The following is a 21,500-nucleotide window of genomic DNA, read 5'->3' as shown; positions in this document are numbered from 1 at the left end:
GAGGCTTGGGCGGCCCTGGCGAAGCAGCGCGGGGCTCGCTCCTCCCCCGAGCCCTCAGCCATTTTAGCAGCCGGTACCGCCGCCGGTAGCGCTGTGATCTCCGCCGGCAGCGCCGGGGCTGGGCACGGTGAGTGCGGGCTGAGCGCGGCGGGACGGCCGGGGAAGGGACGGGATGAGATGGGATGGAACGGAGTGCGGTGAGATGCGATGGGGCACAGCTGATCCCCCCTTGCTGCCCCTCGGCAGCATCTGGGGAGCAGCGAGGGGCGGGAGGCGCTGCCCGCGGGGCGGAGGGGCCGGGGCAGCGGGAACCTGCGGGGTTACGCGGGGTCAGGCCCGTCCCGCCGCCCTGCTCGGGGCCGGCCCCAGAGGATGCGCCGGGGCTCGGGCTGCGTGCGGGCGGGCAGGAGCTGCCTCGGCGCTGTCTGGAACAGGTGGCGGCTCGGAAAGGCCTCCTGGAAGCGCCGGGGGGGAGATCGAGGCGGGAAGCCGGGCGGGAAGCGCCCCTGCCCGCCCAGCACCGCCCTGGCCCGGGGCTCCGCTCCGGGGCTCCTCCGCGGCTCCGGGCAGCGCCAGCGCCTCTCCCCGTTCCGCCCGCGGGGCCGAGCGCGCTCCTCCCGCCCGCAGCCGGACCCGCTGCCGCCGCTTCCCGCCCTGCTCCGGCCGGAGCTCGTCCCGGGCCGGGACCTCACCCCCGGCCGGAGCTCGTCCCCGGCGCTCCCTGGGCCTGCCCGGGCCCTGCCCGCTGCTCCGGCGGAGCTCGGGGCTCCCCGGAGCCCCCGGGCCGCGGAGCCCCCCGGGCGGATGCAGCGGAGGAGGCTGGGCTCGGGAGATGGGCTGATGCTGATCAGGAGAGGTGATGCGCTGCTCAGCGCATGTTCCCTGCTCCACGTCACAAAGCACCTGTTCAAGGAGAGCAAGAAACTGCCTGGATATTTTTGGCGTCGCGTTCGTCTGTGATAAATGTTGCTTTTTGGTGTTCTCGAACATCCCCTTTGAGGATTTCTGAAGCTTATTTGAAAAGCAAGTGCATGTACACTGCCTGCCTCCCCTGCCCCGGCTATTTGCTCAGTCCCTTAAAGAAATAATTGTAGCATATAATACCTTTATAGCATCTAACATTTGGGGAAAAATCAAACGTGAAACATTTCTGTTAGGGAAAAAAGGAGTGATAATACAGATCAATAATACATAATAATAATACAAAGTATTTCAGTGAGGATGTTCAATAAATACAGATGGGGGTTACAGGGAGCTTTGGTGCCGAGGAATGTTTTATAGAAAGTAAATGGACATTTATTTTTACCCTGATAGTGCTAAAAGATGATTGTCAGGGTAAAGATAATGTTGATCCTTGCTTGGTTGCTTTTTGCATCTTGGATTGTTGCATAAAAATAAGAATATGATGTATGTTGTCATTTACTATTATAGACAAATCAGCAATTGCAGCCTTGCCAATTTCAAGTGCAAAAATGAGCAAATAAAGCTGCAGGTAGACCTTACAAACACACGATGTTTTTTCATAAGTTCTGCTTTTTGAATCTTTGGAATTTGTCATCTCAGACTAACTGTAATGATTAAAGACATGGATTTTCTTTTTCCCTAAGATATGTTTAAGATTTTCATGTCTCCAGTCTTTTCACCCAATTAAAAGACAGGTAGCAAAGTTCTGCGGTCTCTGGCAGGATGTTTGGTTTCACATTTAATTTCTTCTGCTCTTCGTGCATGGATACAAAATTTGAATTTTAATACAATTCTACAGAAGCCTTAAATATTTCCACATAAAAGTTATTTTGGAAACTATTTAATGCATTTTAAACACAGCTCTCATTTCTTAGTATTTATCAGTTCTCCCTTCATTGTTGTCTTAAATTACAAATTTGTATAAACTTGAAAGGGACAATTTCCCCCTGCTCTGGTGGGCAGTTTCAGGAGGTTTTCATTATTCAGGTGTTTGCATCTCATGCACACTTAGCTCATGTGTGACCTTTAATGCCCTGGGACATGCACTGCCAGCCGTGGTGCTCACTGAATAATCCAACAGCAGCAGCTATAAAATTTCAGCCTAATAAGTTAGCAGAGTTCAGCAGATAACACCTTCTCCTAATGCAAGGGTGATGCTTTTATAAAACTAGAGAAACCACTTCCAAACAAACTGCTAAGGCAAGGCCTTGCATACAGAATATGCCAGGTGATGTTATGATATATATCTAGTAAAATAACTGCAGCCTATTACACTGTTGTAAATGAGGTTAGTACTCAAATTAAATACCAAACAGTAGCCTGAGCCAAGTCAACATTCAAAATATATTGGAGTTAATGATAAATAGATTTAGGTAGTTAACATGACAAATGAATGAGTGCCCTTTTATAATTGAACCCTTCTGAGTAAGGCATTGCTTAAAGTAAAAAAGAGTTGGAGTTAATCGTTAAGGGAATTTTCATTGTATACGCAAAGAAGCACGTGGTCACTATGCTTCAGGACATTTGTTTTCTCAGGAGAGAGGGAAGCTGAATGGAACGAGGAAAGCAATTTCCTGAGAAACAGAATTTACAGTTTTGTTCTGTTTGCTCATAGATGAGGTTGTTATTTAGATGGTGCAACATCTTTAACCTTTTTTGTGGAAGGCCTATCTCAAAAGCTGTCCAGACTGTTTAATTTTACTGCCTTGTGGAGCAGCTGCAGAGTGACTGCTTTGGTGTTCATCTTTGGTCCATCTTTTGCTCCTCCTCTCCTCCCTGTAACTGGAGGAGAGGAGGAGCAAAAGATGGACCAAAAATGCCCTTCACATTTCCATTTAGAGTAGGCTAGCTGTGTGGAAGGGAAGGCTTCAGAAAGTTTTTCTCCTCTGCTGGTAGAGCTGTGTTTACAATGGATAGGGACTATTAGAACTTTGCTGTTGTTTCATTGTTCCTTTGGTTGGGGGAGGGAAATTAGGATTGCCTGTAGGACTGACACTCCTAGAATCTGTTCCTTCAAAATGTTGAACTCTGTAGGCAGAGTTCACGTTTTGAAGAAACAGATTCTTTGAAGAAACAGAGTTCACACATGCAAACAAAGGCTGAGTGCAGCCCTGGTTACTCCTCCTGTGGCTGCTCACTCGGGTAACCAGTGCAGCACTGAAGTAAGGCTGACACTGAAGTGGTGTGACAGGTTTGTCCTGAGCTGTGCAGCCTCACAGCACCAAGGCCCTTTCTCAGACCGCTCCGTGGTCTCGGTGGTGCATGGGGAGGACTTGCCTAACCCTGGACATGCTGGAGCTGTGAGTTGGTTTTGCTTGTTTTACACGGACGTGAGCTAAAAGAGATTGTTTGCAAAAAGATTTGGCCAGTGGCCAGCATTGCCTAGGAGCTGTGGTTTCAGTTTCCTTCTCTGCAGAAAGTACCTAATGTGATCTGCACTGGGATCAACAAAAATGGTTGGGCAGAATGTAAATAAACTCCAGCAGCTCTGCTTTCCCTGCCCACTTCTTATCAGGGCTGTCAGTTCCTGCCTAGCACTGCTTATGAAGTGCACTCACAGTAAGACACAGCTTGGGTTCTGAACACTGCCAGGTGTTCAGAACATTATTTACCTGACCAAGTGTGTGAGACAGAGGTTAGGAATGAGTGGTGGGGGTGGAAATTCCTCATGGTGTTGTTGCCCTACATAGGGAGCCTGTCTCCTCTTCAGGTTACTGCTGCTGCCCTGTGCTGCTGCAGCCAGAGCAGCTTCTGAGTCAGGACTGACCTGGGGCTGGCATGAACTTATTTTTCACTGTGAGGATGGTGAGACACTGGCACAGGGTGCCCAGGAGGGCTGTGGGTGCCCCAGCCCTGGCAGTGTCCAAAGCCAGGCTGGATAAGGCCTTGAGCCCACAGAGTTTTGATACGGGGAGTGTGTGAGTGTGGGAGTGCGAGGCCTGGTGGTTCAATTGTCTGCAGAGTTATTTAAGATGATCCCAAATATAGCAGAAAACTCAAAGGCACATTGAACAATCTTTTTTAGTACGGAAATAAATAGCACAGGCGGCATTGGGAAATGGAGGAGCGGAACAAGCAGAGATGTGACTGTGGCCATGGGACTGGGAGGAGTGGGCAGTGTTTTCCTTCACCAGCAGTTGCCAGATTGTCGGTTTGTGTAATGGATGATTTTTAAAGTTTGAGTGCATGAGTTGCTTAGGATGGTTGTGAGGTCGGAGCAAATGCTGCTGCTTCAAAAAGTCGATGTGCAGTTTATTTGCTTTACATTTGGAGTAACAGCTGAGTAATGTGAAGGATGTGAGGAATTGTTTTCCTTTTTTTTTGCTTTAGATAGAACTAACCACTTGGAGTTACCCCTGAAATCAAAGGGTACTTTTCACCTCAGTAAAGTGGTTTTAAGGAATCCCAGATATTGAGAAATTATTTTTTAAAAAATAAATTTTTGCATGGGCTTTATAGTACAGTTGATACTAAATCAAGGGCTGTTGTACATCTGGGAGTTCACCAGGCTTCAAGGTGAGATATCTTTATCTCCAAGGCAGAGATAAAGTGATCCACCAATTATCACAGAATTAAGAGTCTCGGATTTAAAGTGATCCAAGGTGAATCCTTAATTATCACTTTAAATCTGAGACTCTTAAAACTGTTATACTTGAAAACCATTGCTGTTCAGTGAGGACAAAAACTAATGTCCTAGGATTTCTAGGATTTCCTTCAATGTATGTGGATGTGACTATTGATTCCCTAAAGCACATTACTGCTTCATCAGCAGAGCATCTTTTTTTAAAAGCATACTTGTCACCCTCCTTTTAGGTTAACAGATTTATATTTCTTTTAAAGTTCTTATTATAAACTCATTGGTCTGGCAATGGAAGCTGTTAAATGTCAGAACTCAGAGCAGAAGATCTTTATGCATATCCGTTTTACTTGAAGCTGCAGCTCGCTGCATCATTTTTGCTCATCACTTTTGTTAGTGTACAGGAAAAATGCCCTTACTTCCAAACCCTGGTGTTTTATTGCATAGGTGTATAATGGCAGTTAGAATATTAATAAATGTATCAATTTAAAAAATAATCTAGGTGTGCTTGAAAGACTATGAAATTAGAAACAAGTTAACATTGCAAGGACAGACTTAAAATAGCACATTACATCCCAGTACTTGTTCTCCTAAAGCTTGTACTAATTAAGAGATGTTTAAATTATCATTTTAATAACACTGAAGTGTTCTGTTCAAACTCCCCTTACTACAGCAAATAAGATTGTAAGTGAGCAATACCAAGACAGTTACAGAAATGCTTGTTTTAAGATGATTTAAACTTATAATAAATGAATGCTTTGTTTTTTAAATACCTGTTAATGATGCGTTTACCCTACCTCTGTCCTTTGTTGTAGTATAAACTTGGCCAGCATGTATATACCTCAGTGTTTGCTAAAATAAGAACTTTCTCAAAATAAATCCATTTCTGTGTTTGTATCGTGATTGCTTATCTGGCTACAAGTCCTGATTGGAGATGTTACAATTTAAAAAACAGTAATTTATTTGTTGTCTGTTTCTGTGCACTAGAAGCCACTATACAAGAAGGACATATTTAGAGAAACAGATTATAATGAAAATAAAATGATGCTTCCTGTCAGATCTTCCCATGTGAGATACAAAGAGCTCTCACTATTGTCATGTTGGGCAGGTACTACACAGTGGTTGCTCTAACTTCACCCTGTGCTGTAGTTCACCATTTTATTGCACATATTTATAGCAGGTAGCACATGCAGCAGAACGAGTCTTTGCATATTTAAATGTGCACTGACACCAGCATCCTGTCAATGGGTAGGGCTGAAGGAAGCTCTAACAGCACAAGGAGCTTGTGCTGTCCTTGCTGTAAGAGGGTGCAAGTGTCAGTCTGAAAAAAAAAAGGCAAATCCATATAACAGGTCAGATTTATTGAAACACTTCACCTTGCCTAAGTGATCCATGTGGTACTTTGTTTTTTCCTCCCCAGGAGTCATACAATGCAAGAGTTCTGGAAAAGCTCTTATTAAGTTCAGTTTATCTAAAGCACATGATAAGTAGAATACACAGTGAGTTATTCTCCCATTTGTCTTGGGAGCTAGAGGAGTTGAGCAGCCTCTGAAATGTCACTATTTCAAATATCAAATTTCAAATATCCCAGTTCAGTCTGAGGAGCTGGACACAGCACGCTGAATGGCTTACACAAAATCCCCAAAATTTATGAATGAGGGCATTAGTCTCATAGCTTAAGCTGACAATTTGGCAGCCAGCTACCGTACAGTCACTTTGGATTAGGAAAATTACTAACTCCACATAAATTACTGACCTCCCACAAATAAAAGATTATGCCTGTTAAAGTATTTTGGAGTGTATAAAATTAATCTACAATAAAATTTTTAAAAGTGGCTAGGTATCAGGGGGTGGGCTTGGGTTTTTTGGTTTTCACTAAAGATAAAAGTAGATTATATATTGTGGTACAGCTTCTAGTTGCCTTTTTTCCCCCCCAGTACACTTGCATGGATGCAATAGGCTCTGAAAGGCTGCACCAGCAGAAGGAGGGGACAGGCTGGGGCAGCAACAAATAGGTAGAGGCTACCTCATTCAACAGCAGCTCTGTTTTCAAGCTTCTCTGAGGTTCTTGCAAAGCACGAGGTGTTTTTCAGCAGAACTAAACCCAGTGGCCACTTCCTCCCTGCTGTGGCTCTCTGTGGGGCTGACCCGTGCAGGTCCAGGGCTGTGACCTGCAGCCTGCAAACGCTGCAGCCCAGCAGGGACCACCTCAGCCAGAGCTGCACCAGCTCCTGCCACCCGCAGGAACTCGGAGGCTCAGGGAAACAACCCCTGTAGCACTGTCCACTTCTCATCTGGAGTCTCCCTCACACTGAGGTCACGTTTGTGTCAATTCAGCAAAGTAATTTGCTGACGTGTTGTATCCTATAAATTGCTTTGGGTAATAACCTCTCTATTCCTGGTATGGCACTTTTTGTTTGGGTTTTCTTACTCAAGGAAAATGCACATACTCAAAGAATTGCAATACTGTGTAGGTGAAGTGTAGTTTTACAGCAGTATTTTCTACAGCTTTGAATGTTATGTGGAAGAGTAAGCAGTTAGTGGTAATGTCAACTAAGAGCCAAGTGATACAAAAATATAAAGAAAAATTAAAAAGAAGGAAGAGATCTTGGTTTGTGGTGCCTGTGGTCTTTTTGCACCAGATGTAGAAGTAGGAAGGACGGAGTAGTTTCTATCTGCTCACAGTAGCCCGTTAGTTTGTCATTCTGCACGTTACTTTCCGTGATGACAATTTTATGTACTGCTGATTCATACTGTGTATTTGCACAGGGTAAATTAATACCGAACTTGATAGCCTTGCTTTTGTGCCTTTGTTTGATAGATGTGTTTAATTTTCATTCTGAAAATGGATTATCTGTTTATTTCATAAGCATGCAAATACTTCTGCATTTCTATGAGCTCCTTGTTTGAACAGCTTGGTCAGAAGTGCTTATGAAATGCATTGCCACAGGCAAGAGGAACAACTAGAAAGTGAAACTAAGCTCGTGGTGCTTAAGTAAAAAACAGGGTGAGAATGTGGGGGCTGGAATAGGGCTCAGAGCAAGGTTATGCCTGAGAGAACTACGCAGAGCATCCTCTTTGTATGAGTGTGCTGTGTCCTGCCGTTCTGGGGCTGCCAGTTCTCCACCTGGCTGTTCTTCCAGGCCTGCTTTTCGTGCGTGTCCTTCAATAACAGCACCTCTGCAGAGCAGTTTATGGCTCCACAAACTCGACTAGGACGAGACATGATAAACACCTGGCAGTCTCTGACAGAACTGAAAGAGAACCCCTCATCCCAGCCTTGAATGAGCTCAGGTTATTTGCATGCTCAAAGGTGCTTTGATGAATGATGCTCACATAAACTCATTTCTGACTGTTCTGTTAAGACTCTGTCCTGATCATATTCCCTCCCCAGCTGTTTTCCCACCTTCCTGGGTCGTGGTCTGTGTCCAGACATTGGATGAAAAGGTAGAGGGAGGATTTCTTATTCATTGAAAGGCAATGGTGGATAAGGTTTCTGTTGTCTGTTTCTCTAAGATGATTCACTGGTGTTTCTCAGACAGAACAGTTTGAGAAATTTGTTACATATTACCTCTTAAACTTGAAGTGGGGACTGCGTAATTTTAAGTTGAATTAAAAACATTTTCTGACAATGTTGGCTTTTTGAATATCGTTGCATTTGTTAATAAACTAAATTGCTAATTGTTTTTTATTACTAACCATGAATTTTTGTGATACACTGTGTCATGCTAAGGATTTTCAGTCCCTTTTTCAGAACAAAAAGTTCCTAAAAATAAGTTGAAAGAATGGTCAACAGTGTCAGCTTCCTCTTGAAACTTCCTTCAGAATTTGCCTGAGACCACTTTACTGTTTAGTCTAGTGCTGCAGCTTTTCTTCTGCAGTTGCTACTGTGACTGCTGCTTTATTCATATTCAAAATTACCTGGTTAGCTAAATAAATAAAAGTCAGGGCATACTGCAAATAGCCCCACACACTTTTTTTGTCTTTGGGACTGTCAGGATCTGAAGGGTGTCTGTCAGGAAGCCCTGGCTGTGCCAGCTGTGCTGTGCTGCGAGGGGAGCTCGGGGTGCCCATCCCGGATTTACTCACACCAGGCTGGATGGGCCCTGAGCACCCTGCCCTGCTGGAGCTGCCCTGCCCAGGGCTGGGGATTGGAGTGAAACGAGCTTTGAGGTCCATCCCAAGCCCTGACATTCCCTGGTTCTGTGACAGGGGAGCCTGTGCAGCCCAGGCTGTGGGCACAGCACAGGCTGGGTGCAGCCTGTGGCACAGGCAGCACTGGTGAGAGCCTCAGGTGCTTTTTTTTCTTTCACTGTGTTTTTTTCTTTCACTGTGTTCACTTTCCTAACACTGTGTTTGAACCTCCCAGGGCAGGCTCTGGACACAGTCTGAGACAAAGGGACAGGTGGGTCACAGCAAGGACTCTCCTCATTCAGTGTAGTCTCAATGGACACTTCAGTTGTGAAATCCTGCCTTGGCCTTTTACATTTTCTGCCTTTGGGGCATGCAAACCGCTCTCGCCCTTTCACCAAATACTTCCTTGACTCATGGTACAAATTAGGAGAGAGTTTCACACCCGGATCTCAGATCATTGAGAACTCCTGGGTCACTGTGGCCGGGCTGGCTTCCACTACAGAAGTTGCAGAAATAGATGTTTGACACTTACAAATTGATTTTTTTTCTGATTGACTTTAGGTGCATATATGTTCTGAGGTAGTAAGCAGAAGCAATGAACATAAAGGACAACAAGAATATTTTTCTTGAAACCAAAATAAATTTTACCTTTACCATTAGCTCAGTAAAATACCGTATTAAACAGCAGTATTTTTTAAACAGCAGTAAAAGAAACACGGTTTCCTAATACTACTTACGGTTTTTGCTATTTCAAGTAGAATGTATGTATTTAAACTTGTATGAGGATCCACTACAACTGATTTCCCCTCTCCCTGTTTGTTGGGACACAGGTATTTACAGTATTTACACTGTCCAGGCACAGTGAGAGCTCTCCAACTCCCAGGCTTTGAGCTTCTGTTGCATTGCCAGAGCACAGAAATAATTCTGAAAATTGCCTAGGTTTGCTTAGGCTTTCTCGAGATTTTTACTGCCCTTTGTGATGTACCAAAACGTGCAAGAGGAAAATATGTAGAAATCTGCCTGTGAGAAAGAAAGAAAAATGAGACCTCATGTACTCTTTTCCTACCATGATTAACTTGCGTTATTATTTCTGGAGTTTGTTTTTATAAAAACACCGACATGATGTAAAAACTGAGTCATTTCCTTCAGTTTCTTTTCCTTCAATCTTTCTGACCCCAGCTAAGTTGTAATTAGCCACCAGATTCTTCCAACTCTTACTGCTGTTTCATCACAGTCTTCTCAGCTGTGGAAATGTTCTCTCATTCTTGTGTTAGGTATAAATCTGGAAAATCAAAAATTGTAGAGAGCCTGACAGTATGCACTCGTTTGTTTACTGTGCTGCATCTTCCTTGCTATGTGGTATTTCTTAGTCTTTGTGTCATCTCTTTTTGAAATCCCAGCCTTGTTCTGTCCTGTACTGGAACAAATTCAGGATGACTAAATACCAACTAAGCCCCTTTCCAAAAACTGACTAATGGAACACCCACATACTTAGGTCAACTCGAATTTTTTTTTAATTGTGTAAAACCACTTTTCCAGTTAAAAATCCTGAATGCTCACTGTGGTTTCCAGAATGTTTAGATCTGCCTGGATGACAGAGAAATTCCAGAAATGGATGTTACTCACTCATCCTGGATTGTTTTGGAAGATTTTTTCAGAACTTCCTGACAGGAGTCAGCCCTGAGCACTTACGCTAAAGTCAGAATTGTGTCTCCATTTGAAGTTGGCAAGAGCTCCAAGAGCTCTGGTGCAGAGGAACCAGACTTCCTCTGGTGTTGCTTTTAAACTAAAAACAATCTGTTTTGCAGATTTCAGTCGTCTTCACAAACCAGAACACAACCCTTTTCCTCTCTAATCTCATCTTTTGTACTAGATGACTTTCCTAATGCTGTGTTTGAAGCAGACAGAAAATGAAGTTGTGTTTTCTTCTACTCATGTTATTTCATAGTAAATTGGATCCCCTGGCAAACTTTTTAACACCAGAGGAAGGATTAGAAGCGGTGTTGTTGATATATTTTCACAGTTAAGCCTTTACGGTGTTTTGGGCTTGGGCTAATTAAAGCCTTTCCTAGTGAAGATAATAATTTACTGCCTGATTAAAGTTAAACTGCATAGGATAAAATTTCTAGCTACAGGTACTTTGTTAGTTTTTGAATTACACTTTAAAATTCTAGTAAAGGCTGTTCAGTTTGGGGAGTCAGATGCAGAGAAGACCAGGGCATTTCCTCCTCTGAGAACAGTCACTTCCAGAGGCACAAACCCTCTCTCTGTTCCCCATACACACTTCTGCTCTCACTTGGTCCCATAAACTTTTGTGACTATTTAAAAGTGGGGTTTATTTTCTATATTAAAAATATAACTGCTAGTTGTTTCTTTGATTTGAGTTAAATTAGGAAAAGAGGAATATCTCTTCTGTTCTAGAACGTGTGCTTTGATTTCAGACTCTGTTCTGTGACCTTGGCTCCAGGACAGGAGTAGAGTGCTGCATATTATCTGTCTGAAACTTTTAATTAAGGATATAAAAGTCAGATCATATTTAGATAACATCTCTTCCATCTCTGGCAGCTCATACAGTACAGAGTCAGTCAGGAGTAAGCTTGGACTGTAGAATTTTTGTAAACACCCAGCATATAAAAGCCGTGAGTGAAACATTACCTCATGAGTGAGGTTTGCAACATGTCACTGCAGATGTTAAATGAATTCCAGACCACTTCAAAATAGAAAGAGGCTGCTTCACCTGAGGAAAACCCTTAGGAAAGGCTGAAAACAGCTATCTAGGAGAGAAACAATATCTATTTTTGTTTGGTTTGGTTTGTTCTTGTAGTCACGCCTGACGCACGCTGCACTTTCTGGGAACATGCATTTCCTGCATCAAGAACTGGAAGCTCTGCTGTTTCCAAAACAGCTAGATAAGCATGTGAAGAGGCTAGTTCTGCTCAATAGTCAAGAGAAAGAATAAGCTTTGTAAAAAATAGAATTTAAAATATTACATATTCTAATGAAAATATTAAAATATTTTTGTAATTAAAATATTACATATTCTAAATATTCCAGTGCTTAATAACAGTTTTATCTTGTTATTGTGACATTTTTCCAGTTTTATCTTGTTATTGTGAAATTTTTCATGAGCGCTAAATTTTATTTGTAAGGAATGAGGAAGTTTATGAAGAACATAACTGATACTTTAGTAATTTGTAGTTGTCTTACTTTGAAGTGTCCTTGGTGGTGCATTGATGTGAGCATTGCATCTCATCCTTTCTCTTGAAGTCTAATTAAGCAGGAGATTGAAGGCATAAGGTGTAATTTGAATGGCTAAGTTTAGCTTCTAACTGACTATAATTGGTGTGGAATTACCTTTGCATGTTGAGTATGCAAGTCTGTTATATGCAGTATATTTAAGAGATGATAAATATTTATTTAGCACGAGTTTAGGGTGATCCTGCAATAGATCAAAACCTTACACAGCCACGTGCCAGTAACTCTAAAAACATTCCAGCACCTCTTCTTTATATTTCAAGAGAAAATCTTTGTAGGAGAATATTGCAAAGAACTTTTAAATTCCGTTTCGGTCTGTAAAAACTGATAAAAATCTTAGACTTATGGGGAAGGCTTTTAAAATATAACTAATTTCACATCAATTAAAGCTTTCTGCAGCAGACTTGTTGGAGCCTTATCTCTGCAGTTACACACAGCCATCTTTTATTGCACAGGTCATGGGACCAACGAGGCCTCAGTGCTTCTGTGAACTGCTTTTGTTCTGGAAACTTCTCTTACCTCAGTACCCCAAACCCACTTGGTGTTCTCTTGGGCAATGCGTGCCCTGGGCAGTCCTGGGCTCGTGTTTCTGCTGATACTTATCTTAAAGAGTGATAAAGGGTTTCTTGTTCTGCCTTGAGTCAGAAGAATGGACCATATGCAATATGAAAGTCTCTTCCTTGTCTTTCTGGGTTTCATTGGTGATTAAATTGCATTAAGTGTTCATAATTTTGTTCAGAACATGCTTAAATGCAAAAGGAAGGAAGTAGTGTCACATAAAAATTAAGCTCTTTTTTTTGCAGCTTTGTCTCTTGTCTGTCCAATGTAGCTTTGGAAGTTTAATCTTTTTTATTATTGTAATTGCTCTGCTTTGTATGGGTTGTGTTGCACCTCTGTCTGAATTCATAGCCTGTGCTTCTTAGGAGCAGTAGGGTGGAATTCTAAAGATTCCTCCTTCCTGCAAGGCAGAAACCATCCCAAATTCTAATATGTTCTTTTTTTCTGTTTTCCTGTAGGTGTAATCGACACTGAAAAAGCCTCAGGCCTCTCTGAGACCCCCTGTAAGTACAGCTCTGTGTGTGTGTGTCAGGTTTTGCATGAGCATGGCCAAAGGAAAAAGCCACGCTTGTCTTTTTGAGACTCACTAAGTTTTCCCAACTGATGTCTCCTAAGAATTACAACCGATTTTTGTCAGGATAGAAATGTGATTCTCTTTTAAATTACTACAAATATGTACAAATTAGCTAAGTTTGCTGTTTTTAATAAACACTTTTCAACGTATTTCAAGTTACCCTGAAATTCCAAAATGAAAGAAATGCAACCTTCCTCTCCTCCCTTCCTAATTAGCCAGTTCTGGATAATTAGCCAGTAGTGTTTCACATTTCTGAACAAGCTCCTGCACAGCCCAAGGAGCAGCTGTGGTACTCTCATTGTGTTAAATAGCATAAAAGGGTAGGATAAATAGGATAAAAGCAATTCTGCTTTTATCCAACTCTGCTTTTATCCCAGTCAGTGTCCCTGCTCATGTGTGCATTGTTGGGAAGTGAGGAGCAGCCCCAGTTCCCCCTGGGTTTATTTTAACTTGTAGCATTTTGTGTAACCCTGGGTGTGTCCTGACATTTCCTTACCATGTCTTAGAGCTTGTCTTTGAAACACAAACTTAACTGCTCTTTTTGGAGCACTGAATTAACTGGAATGAAAGTATCACACAAGATTTGAGTTAGAAATCAAGAATCCTTCATTTTGGAGAACTGGAGCTTTGGGAAGTGAACTGATCTCTTTTCTGCTGAGGTTGATGGTGAGGTTCAGCAGGGCAGAATAAATATGTGCATTTTGAAAGGAATGTAGCATTCATTTTTTAATAAAAAGAAATATGCAGACTACTTTTATCCATACAAGTCTGAGCTTAGTTTAGTTTAGCTTAGCTTATTGTGCTATCATTCAATAGTAATTGTATTCTGCAGTTGTAATTACAAAATTAATGGGTGGTCGTGTTGTTTTAAATATCTGCAGCTCTCTCAGTCTTACATCACATTAAAGCTGTTGATGTTGCCTACAACACAACTGCTTATTTTGAAATTCTCATTAAATAGCCCACCAACCTATTAACTGAATTCTGTCTGCTGTCAGTAGCAGTTGTTTAACCTGAAATGTTAATTGTAGCCTCCCTCATCACCCGAGGGTGGCAGATCTATTAATAAAGGTGCACTCTGAGGTGTGCCTGTGTTCTTTTAATTCTGATGGAGCCCTGAGAGTTTCCCTCTTCTCAGCCATTGTGTTTATCAGATGGTGTCCATGGCAGCCTGGGCTGTGCTGGTGTCACTGTCACTGGTGTCCCTGTCACTGCCTGCCCTGCCTGTCTGAGGCTCTGCCCTCGGTTCCCTGCGCTGTTTTCCCAGTTTAGGCCCAGTTCTCCTTAATGAGGAAACATTTCTGACATGCAGACAAAATCTTGCCAAATTGTACTGTATTTTAAATTGAGGTAAATCGGTCAAATTTTATCCTGTTTTCCATACTTGGAGTTTGAAAGGCATGTATTGAAGTAGTTTTTGAAATTGGAAAAGCAAATCTATATAATCCCTTTCCAAGAGTCTGACATTCAGAGTTGAAAAGCAGAAGATTAAAAATGCAGTTTTGGAATATTATATAGTTATTTGATTACAGCATTTAGACTTTGGAGTCCATTTACTGTTTTTTGAGTATATCAGGATACATTTTAATCTGAATAGAAGTAGATAGAATATTCTGAAAAGCAATGTGCTGTACCTTTTCTCTTTAGTATAAATATTTCGTTGGAAAACAAGCGTTGACCTTTCCCATAATTACACAATTGTGTGATTACTCAAGTAGCTTAAACACAATATTATGTTGTGAAGGACAGACTTCATCTCAACAGCCCTGAACTACTCAAACAGAAATAGAGGGGAAAAGTCTGTGAAAAGTAAATATTTGTGGATGCAAGAAACAAGTATGGAAAACATTCATCCTCTTTCCCCCCCAGAGCAGTTCACTGCTCTGTTGTGCAGTGATGCTTTTGAAGTGAGCTCTTAGAAGGACTAAAACTAATTAACTGACGGTAACATTACTAATTTAATTTTTTTTCTTTCTTTTTCCTGCTGTCTGCTTGGCGCTGGTTTTCGCCCATGGGTGTCTCCTGTTGGCTCTCAAAGGTTACTAAAATTTTGCAGCTGCTCTGAATCAGCACTACCCAAACTTCACCTCCTGTTGCTTCTCCCCACACCACTCTGCGCTGCTGCCTTGCTCTTGCCTGCTTCAGAACTCCATAAGAGTTTCTTTTTTAAAACACCCACAATGAAATATAGGCTAGAAATGTGTGCCGTTCTCTTGCTGCCTGTGTACTTGTTGATCTGGTTGTACAGTGTGCTGGTATTCATTCCCTGGTATTTTCTCACCAATGCCAAGAAGAGAAAGGCAATGGCAAAGAGGTTAAAAGCTAAACCCATCTCGGACAAGCCGGGCAGCCCCTACCGCTCTGTCACCCACCTGGACTCCCTGGCAAACATCAACATCCCTGGGGCAGACACTCTGGACAAGCTCTTTGACCATGCCCTGGCAAAGTTTGGCAAGAAGGACTGCCTTGGGACCAGGGAAATCCTGAGTGAAGAAAATGAAATGCAACCCAATGGAAAAGTATTCAAAAAGGTAAAAGTTACAGTTTTTTACTTGATTCTGACTTGGTTTTTTCAGTCGGTTTTGAGCTGCTTTGTATCTTGCCTCAACAATGCACGTCCCTTTAGAGCATTTCCTCAGTGACCAGCTAATAAACCATTCATTTTATGGTACTTGAGGAATAACAGAATATACAGGATGCACCATTTATTCTACTTCAAGTAAAATGAAAGCAATTTCTCAATGAATGGCAGATTGTGTGCTTGTGCTGTTATGCACCAACTCACATCAGCCGATAGAGCTACACCAGAAGATTCTTTTCTTGAAAATTCATTGTTTTTTCCTCTCAAGTTAATCTTAGGCACTTACAGATGGTTATCCTATGAAGAAGTAAACGAGAAGATTACTCGCTTGGGGAATGGACTGACTGCCCTGGGGCTAACCCCGAAAAGCACCGTGGTCATATTCTGTGAGACCCGAGCTGAGTGGATGATTGTGGCCCTCACCTGCTTCAAGTACAACTTCCCTCGTGAGTGCCCAGCTTGGATACTTCTAATCTATCTTAGAACAATTTCTCAGCAAAGATCTGCCTGTTGAGTATTTAGACTCTGCCAGTCTTGTCACTGGAGGTGTAAGAATTTCATAAACTTTCTCTTCTTAGAAGTTTTCAGTCTATTCTATGCATTGTGGAGATCCCTAAAATTAACTTGCTCATACTTGTGAAACTGGTTTTTATTGTTTTATAATATTACAGATGTTAAAATGACAGAATAGTGCACTTACTATTCAGGTTGTTTTAAATATTCTGAAGATGTCAGTAGTTACATTTAAGATGTCAGTAGCTGCATTTCTCTCCACAAAATGTGGGATGTTTTTGTAGTGTTTTCTGATTGTATCCTAAATTACACATTGAAAGATGAAATTGTTACCAGAAGGGAAGAATGGATACCTGCTCTTAGTTGCTTACTCTGGGATTGCTTTGTACATTATTGTTGGCTTTTGGTGCATCTGTCCGTTCTGACAATTTCTTTTCTGCTATAGAAAAAGCAGAATTATTTCAGGAGGATGTAGATGACCATTATAGGTCCCTTCCAACTGCCTGACCACTTCAGGGCTGACTGAAAGTCCCAGCCTGTTACTCAGAGCATTGTTCAAAGGCCTCCTAAACAGTGCCAGTCCTGGGGCATCTCCCCAGGAGCCTGTTGCAGTGTTTGACCCTGCTCTTAGTAAAGACACATTTCCTGCTCAGCTGTCCTTGTTCCAGAGGTCTCTTGTGCCACAACATTTCCGACGTGGAAAAATTAAAAGCTGGTTTATTTCCATATTAGGAAATTCCCAGTTGAGTGCTTTCCAGTAAGCTAAAGCGAGAGTTTCTGTATTTAGTATTACCCTGACCCTTCTTTTGTGTCCTCTCCCATCCCTGTGGCAGTTGTCACTCTCTATGCCACGCTGGGGGAAGAGGCAGTGACCTATGGTCTCAACGAGTGTGGAGCAGCGTACCTGGTCACCAGTGTGGAGCTCCTGGAGAGCAAACTGAAGGTAATTCAGGATCATCCTCACCTACTCTAAGCAACCTAACAGTTCAGACAGTACTAAAAATTCCATTTCTCTTCTGTAGGCTGCGCTGCCACAAGTCTCCTGTCTGAAACATATCATTTATGTGGACAAGAAGACAGTCAATAAATCAGAATACCCTGAAAACGTGGAGATTCACAGCATGCAGGCAGTAGAAGAGCTGGGAGCCAAACCAGAAAATTGTAAGTGAATCACTTCACAGAGAACTGGCTATTCAAGCAGTGTTAGCAGTGAAATCACACCTGGGTTAAGAGGGATGTGTAGCAGAAAAGCCCCCACCCAGCAAAGGGTGGCCTTTGTTGCCAGTTCATCCTCCAGCTCCCTTTAAATAAACAAAAAATTTGTTTTATATCTTTTGTTCATGTATGTCAGGATAAAACTTTGTTTTTAACTTCTAAACCATAACCAGAATAATTTAATACTTCATGTTTGTTTTAGGAAGTTAAATAGAAACTGGTTTCATGTTTTTGCTACTCTTACCTTTTATCTTATTGTCACTATTTTTTCTAAGAAAAGAGGAGAAAGCACTTAAAGCTTTTTTGGTTTTTTGCTTGGAAATGACCATTATCTTGACCAAAAAAAAAAGCACTTAAGGCTAGAGGAATAAGTTACATTCCTTGCTCCATTGGGCAGCCAGGAGTGAGTGTAAACATCTGCTTTAAGGAAGGAAAACCCAGCCCTGATGATCTTTCTCCTTACATCAGCAGTCTGTAATTAGCCACATCTCTCTCTGGAATAAAGGAGGAGATAAAGTGGCAAAGGAGCTTTGGGAAACACACATTCATTATCTCTGATCAGCCTGAGGTGCTGACCAGCAGTGACCCTAATGGGGTTTGTTTCGTGGGCTTAGGCTCTAAAAAACAGTCTCTAAAACACTGTGAAAGCTGATGATTGTCATCCTGAGAATAAAGAAGTCAAATGTTCTAAGCTTACTGCTTTTCTACTAAACCTGCAGCTTACCTGAGGAAGGTCTATTTAAAAATAAATTTAAAAAAGATGAGGGGAGTTTAAAGGAATGTTATCTCTACAGCCTTGGCTTTGAAAGACTGAAGGACAGAAAAGCTGACTTGCAGCTTTCTGGGGTTTTTTGTTTTGTTTTGTTTTTGATGATAAACTTGCTGTTTATCATCAGTACTGTTGCTTTTCTCCCCTTTGCTGCCTTTGACAGCTTTATTTGGTCTTTAAAAGGCTCCTTCTATGAAACTTTCAGTCAGCTATAAACCACAATGACAAAAGTGTCACCCAGATTGTGTAGATGCTTAAATATTCATCATTCCTTTCAAAATTGGCTTTCCCTCTGTTCCTCTTAAAAGCAAATGCCTGCTCTGCCCAGCCCTGGCCAACAGCTCACTCTGCTGGCCTTCCATGAAGCACCTGTTTGACACTGATTAATTAATTTCACATTAATTAGAAAGTACATAGGAATAACTGCTGGTTTTTCTCCTGGATTTTGCAGCAAGCATTGTGCCAAGCAGACCTGTTCCTACAGACCTGGCTTTAGTAATGTACACCAGTGGCTCTACTGGGAGACCCAAGGGAGTGATGATGATGCACAAAAACTTAATAGCTGGGATGACAGGACAGTGTGAGAGAATACCTGGACTGGGGTAAGAAACACTTCCTTGTCTTGTGTACAGAAAGCTAAAATAACCTCCAAAATGTCACATTTGTAGAGTGTGCTGCTGGCATTTGATAACAAGAAACTTGTTATCAAGTTTCTTCATATTATCGTGAGGCCACGCCTCTTTAATTTATAAGAAGTATGTCATGTGTATGTGAACTTCCCTTGTTTGAAAAATATGCCCTTCTAGCTGTTTTCTCACATGCTGTTGCTTTTTAAATTATTATTACTCTTAGCTCTAAGCCTGTGATGGATTTTTGTACTTTCAGGCATCAGAGGATACCACTATATAAGAGATTGCTCCTCTAGTGCAACTTGGGAAGTGTTTTTAGGTATTTTCAGGCACCTAGAATGAGTTTAGGAAGATGTCAGAGCCTAGCACCTCACTGGCCTGAGACACCACTCTTGGGTGCACATGCTGCAGAATCTGCTCAAGTGCAGCTCATGAAGGAGCAGAAAATTAATAAATTGTGCATTGACAAAGTAAAATCAAGTGCAAATTCCCTCACATTGAGGAAGTTTTTCTTGGAACTCTGTGTATTTGTCTCTGCATTCACACAGGGTCCAGGAGCTGGGACAAGCCCTGCTGCCAGACTGTGAGGGGATACAAACCCAGCTCTGCCTGGGTCCTGAAACTGCTGCTCTGTGACAGCTCTGGGGCTCTTGCTGAGAAATCTCTGAGCAATTTCTTCCTGAATGCAGCCTCAGCACTTCAGAAATCAGCTCTCTTTCTAGTAATGAAATCATCTTCTTCCTAGAAGAAGATGACTGACAGGGCTTTATAAATCATTGGTCATTATTTTAATGTATAGTTATTTCATCCTTAATTTCATAACTGGAATGAAACCTCCCACAAGGAGAGGAAATAGCAGTAAAGGACTAAGGGATCAGAGTTTCCTAGAGAACAAGGCAAATTCTGTAATTTATCCTGGTTTCAGTCAGGGCAGATTTCCCCAAGCTGTTCATATGCTGTGGCTGAAATCACACCTGTGTGGTGTGCAGGAAAAGCTCACCTGTGATCCAGGTCAATCAGAAAGTAACGACTAAGCACACAATAAAATGGTTAAATGCTATTTTCAGTCCCCTTGTGACTTAATTATCTTTTCTTTCCCAGACCCAAGGACACCTACATTGGTTATTTGCCTCTGGCCCACGTGTTAGAGCTGACAGCAGAAGTTTCCTGCGTCACCTACGGCTGCAGGATCGGTTACTCCTCTCCTCTCACTCTCTCAGATCAGGTGAGGGCCAGCAGAGCCAGGTGAGGGCCAGCAGAGCCAGGTGAGGGCCAGCAGAGCCAGGTGAGGGCCAGCAGAGCCAGGTGAGGGCCAGCAGAGCCAGGTGAGGGCCAGCAGAGCCAGGTGAGGGCCAGCAGAGCCAGGTGAGGGCTAGCAGAGCAACCTTCACCTTTTGCAGCCTGTCCTCTCCTTGCTCAGCTTCCTCCTTCAGCAAACAAATGCTGATGTACGTGGCACACTTGAGAAATGTAAATTTTTTTCAGAAAATGACACAAATTGTCATTCCTGGTGAACAACAGTGGTGGGTTGTACCATATAAATTTTATTATGATGCTTAGGAAATCTAAAAGCAATCCTAATAAATGCCTATAGGGTTATCCACTGCATAACAGGGTAAGAACAACTCCTAATAGATCAGCTGAACTGTTGAAAGTGATCTTAAGTTTTGGTCTCACTTTATCAGTTCTTTATGCAGTTATTGCAGATTTTCTATTTAGTCCCTTGCCTTTTTCCCTGTAACAGTTCAGATAAATAAGAGTAAACTAAGCCAGAATAGATACTTCTGTATGTTTTGCTTGTAGAAAGATTTGCATCAAGCCAAACAAGCTCCCAGAGGAAGAGGAGGAGAAAGCAAGTGCTAGAGGGAGGAAGTAAGAGAAAGACAAACAAAGTGAACTTGTAAAAGATGGAGTATTTTGGTTAAAATAGATGTTAATCATTACCCTTTCCATAACAATGGGGGCAAACTGACACAGGAACAGGGAAAGATATTTGAACAAATTACATGCTAATATAGCTCCTCCTTTTGTTGTCCCTTTAGTTTTCAAGTGCTGTTTGGTTTCCAGCTTCATAAATTGACTTTTTTTCCTTATTACAGTCAAGTAAAATTAAGAAGGGAAGCAAAGGAGACTGTACTGTACTTAAGCCCACACTGATGGCAGCTGTGCCTGTAAGTATGCAGAAGCACCCAGAAAAAAAAATCTTTCTGGTCTTTTGTCCTATGTGGTAATTTTCCTTTTTTTAACACTTTGTAGGAAATAATGGACAGAATTTATAAAAACGTCATGAGTAAAGTTCAGGAGATGAATTATATTCAGAGAACTCTGTTCAAGATAGGCTATGACTACAAACTGGAACAGATCAAGAGGGGATATGATGCACCTCTGTGTAACATGTAAGTAGCACTGACGGGCCAAGGGTGCCTTTTGCCCTGTTAGGACACTCTCAAAAATGATCCTCTGACCTATCAGACATGCAAATAACACTAATGAGTAACTGAAGGCGTCCAAGTTCATACTGGAAACAGATATTTCATGGTAATGAGTAATCTCCCACACAGCTGCCTGGTTCATTTTTGTTGCATTGCTTTTTTTGAGTGATAAAACTGGAATGTTTGTTCAGCTACGGGAACTCTGCCCCACAAGTGCTACACAGGAGGTTTGGATTAGCCCTGCTGTCTGCTAAAATCTGGGAAAAAGTGAATTTTTAAGGTGTTCCAGATAGGAAGGAA

At 42.1% G+C, this 21,500-nt stretch overlaps 1 protein-coding gene across 3 annotated transcripts in view; it reads left to right on the top strand.

The window, feature by feature from the left end:
- ACSL4 (acyl-CoA synthetase long chain family member 4) overlaps positions 1-21,500 on the top strand; it is a 28,531-nt gene continuing 7,031 nt past the window's right edge. The window contains exons 1-10 of one of the 3 annotated variants that reach the window (XM_063416927.1): positions 1-127; positions 12,946-12,990; positions 15,100-15,592; positions 15,911-16,088; positions 16,989-17,098; positions 17,178-17,316; positions 18,591-18,741; positions 19,870-19,993; positions 20,868-20,939; positions 21,025-21,164. In XM_063416927.1, the coding sequence (XP_063272997.1) occupies positions 15,242-15,592; positions 15,911-16,088; positions 16,989-17,098; positions 17,178-17,316; positions 18,591-18,741; positions 19,870-19,993; positions 20,868-20,939; positions 21,025-21,164 (1,265 nt within the window). In that variant the 5' untranslated portion in view covers positions 1-127; positions 12,946-12,990; positions 15,100-15,241. The remainder of the gene's footprint in view (positions 128-12,945; positions 12,991-15,099; positions 15,593-15,910; positions 16,089-16,988; positions 17,099-17,177; positions 17,317-18,590; positions 18,742-19,869; positions 19,994-20,867; positions 20,940-21,024; positions 21,165-21,500) is intronic. The other 2 variants (XM_063416929.1, XM_063416928.1) reach the window with 2 other exon arrangements.

This window comes from Prinia subflava, chromosome 20, assembly GCF_021018805.1.
Source record: "Prinia subflava isolate CZ2003 ecotype Zambia chromosome 20, Cam_Psub_1.2, whole genome shotgun sequence".
NCBI classification, from domain to species: domain Eukaryota; kingdom Metazoa; phylum Chordata; class Aves; order Passeriformes; family Cisticolidae; genus Prinia; species Prinia subflava.
This window is presented reverse-complemented; position numbering and strand designations above follow the sequence as displayed.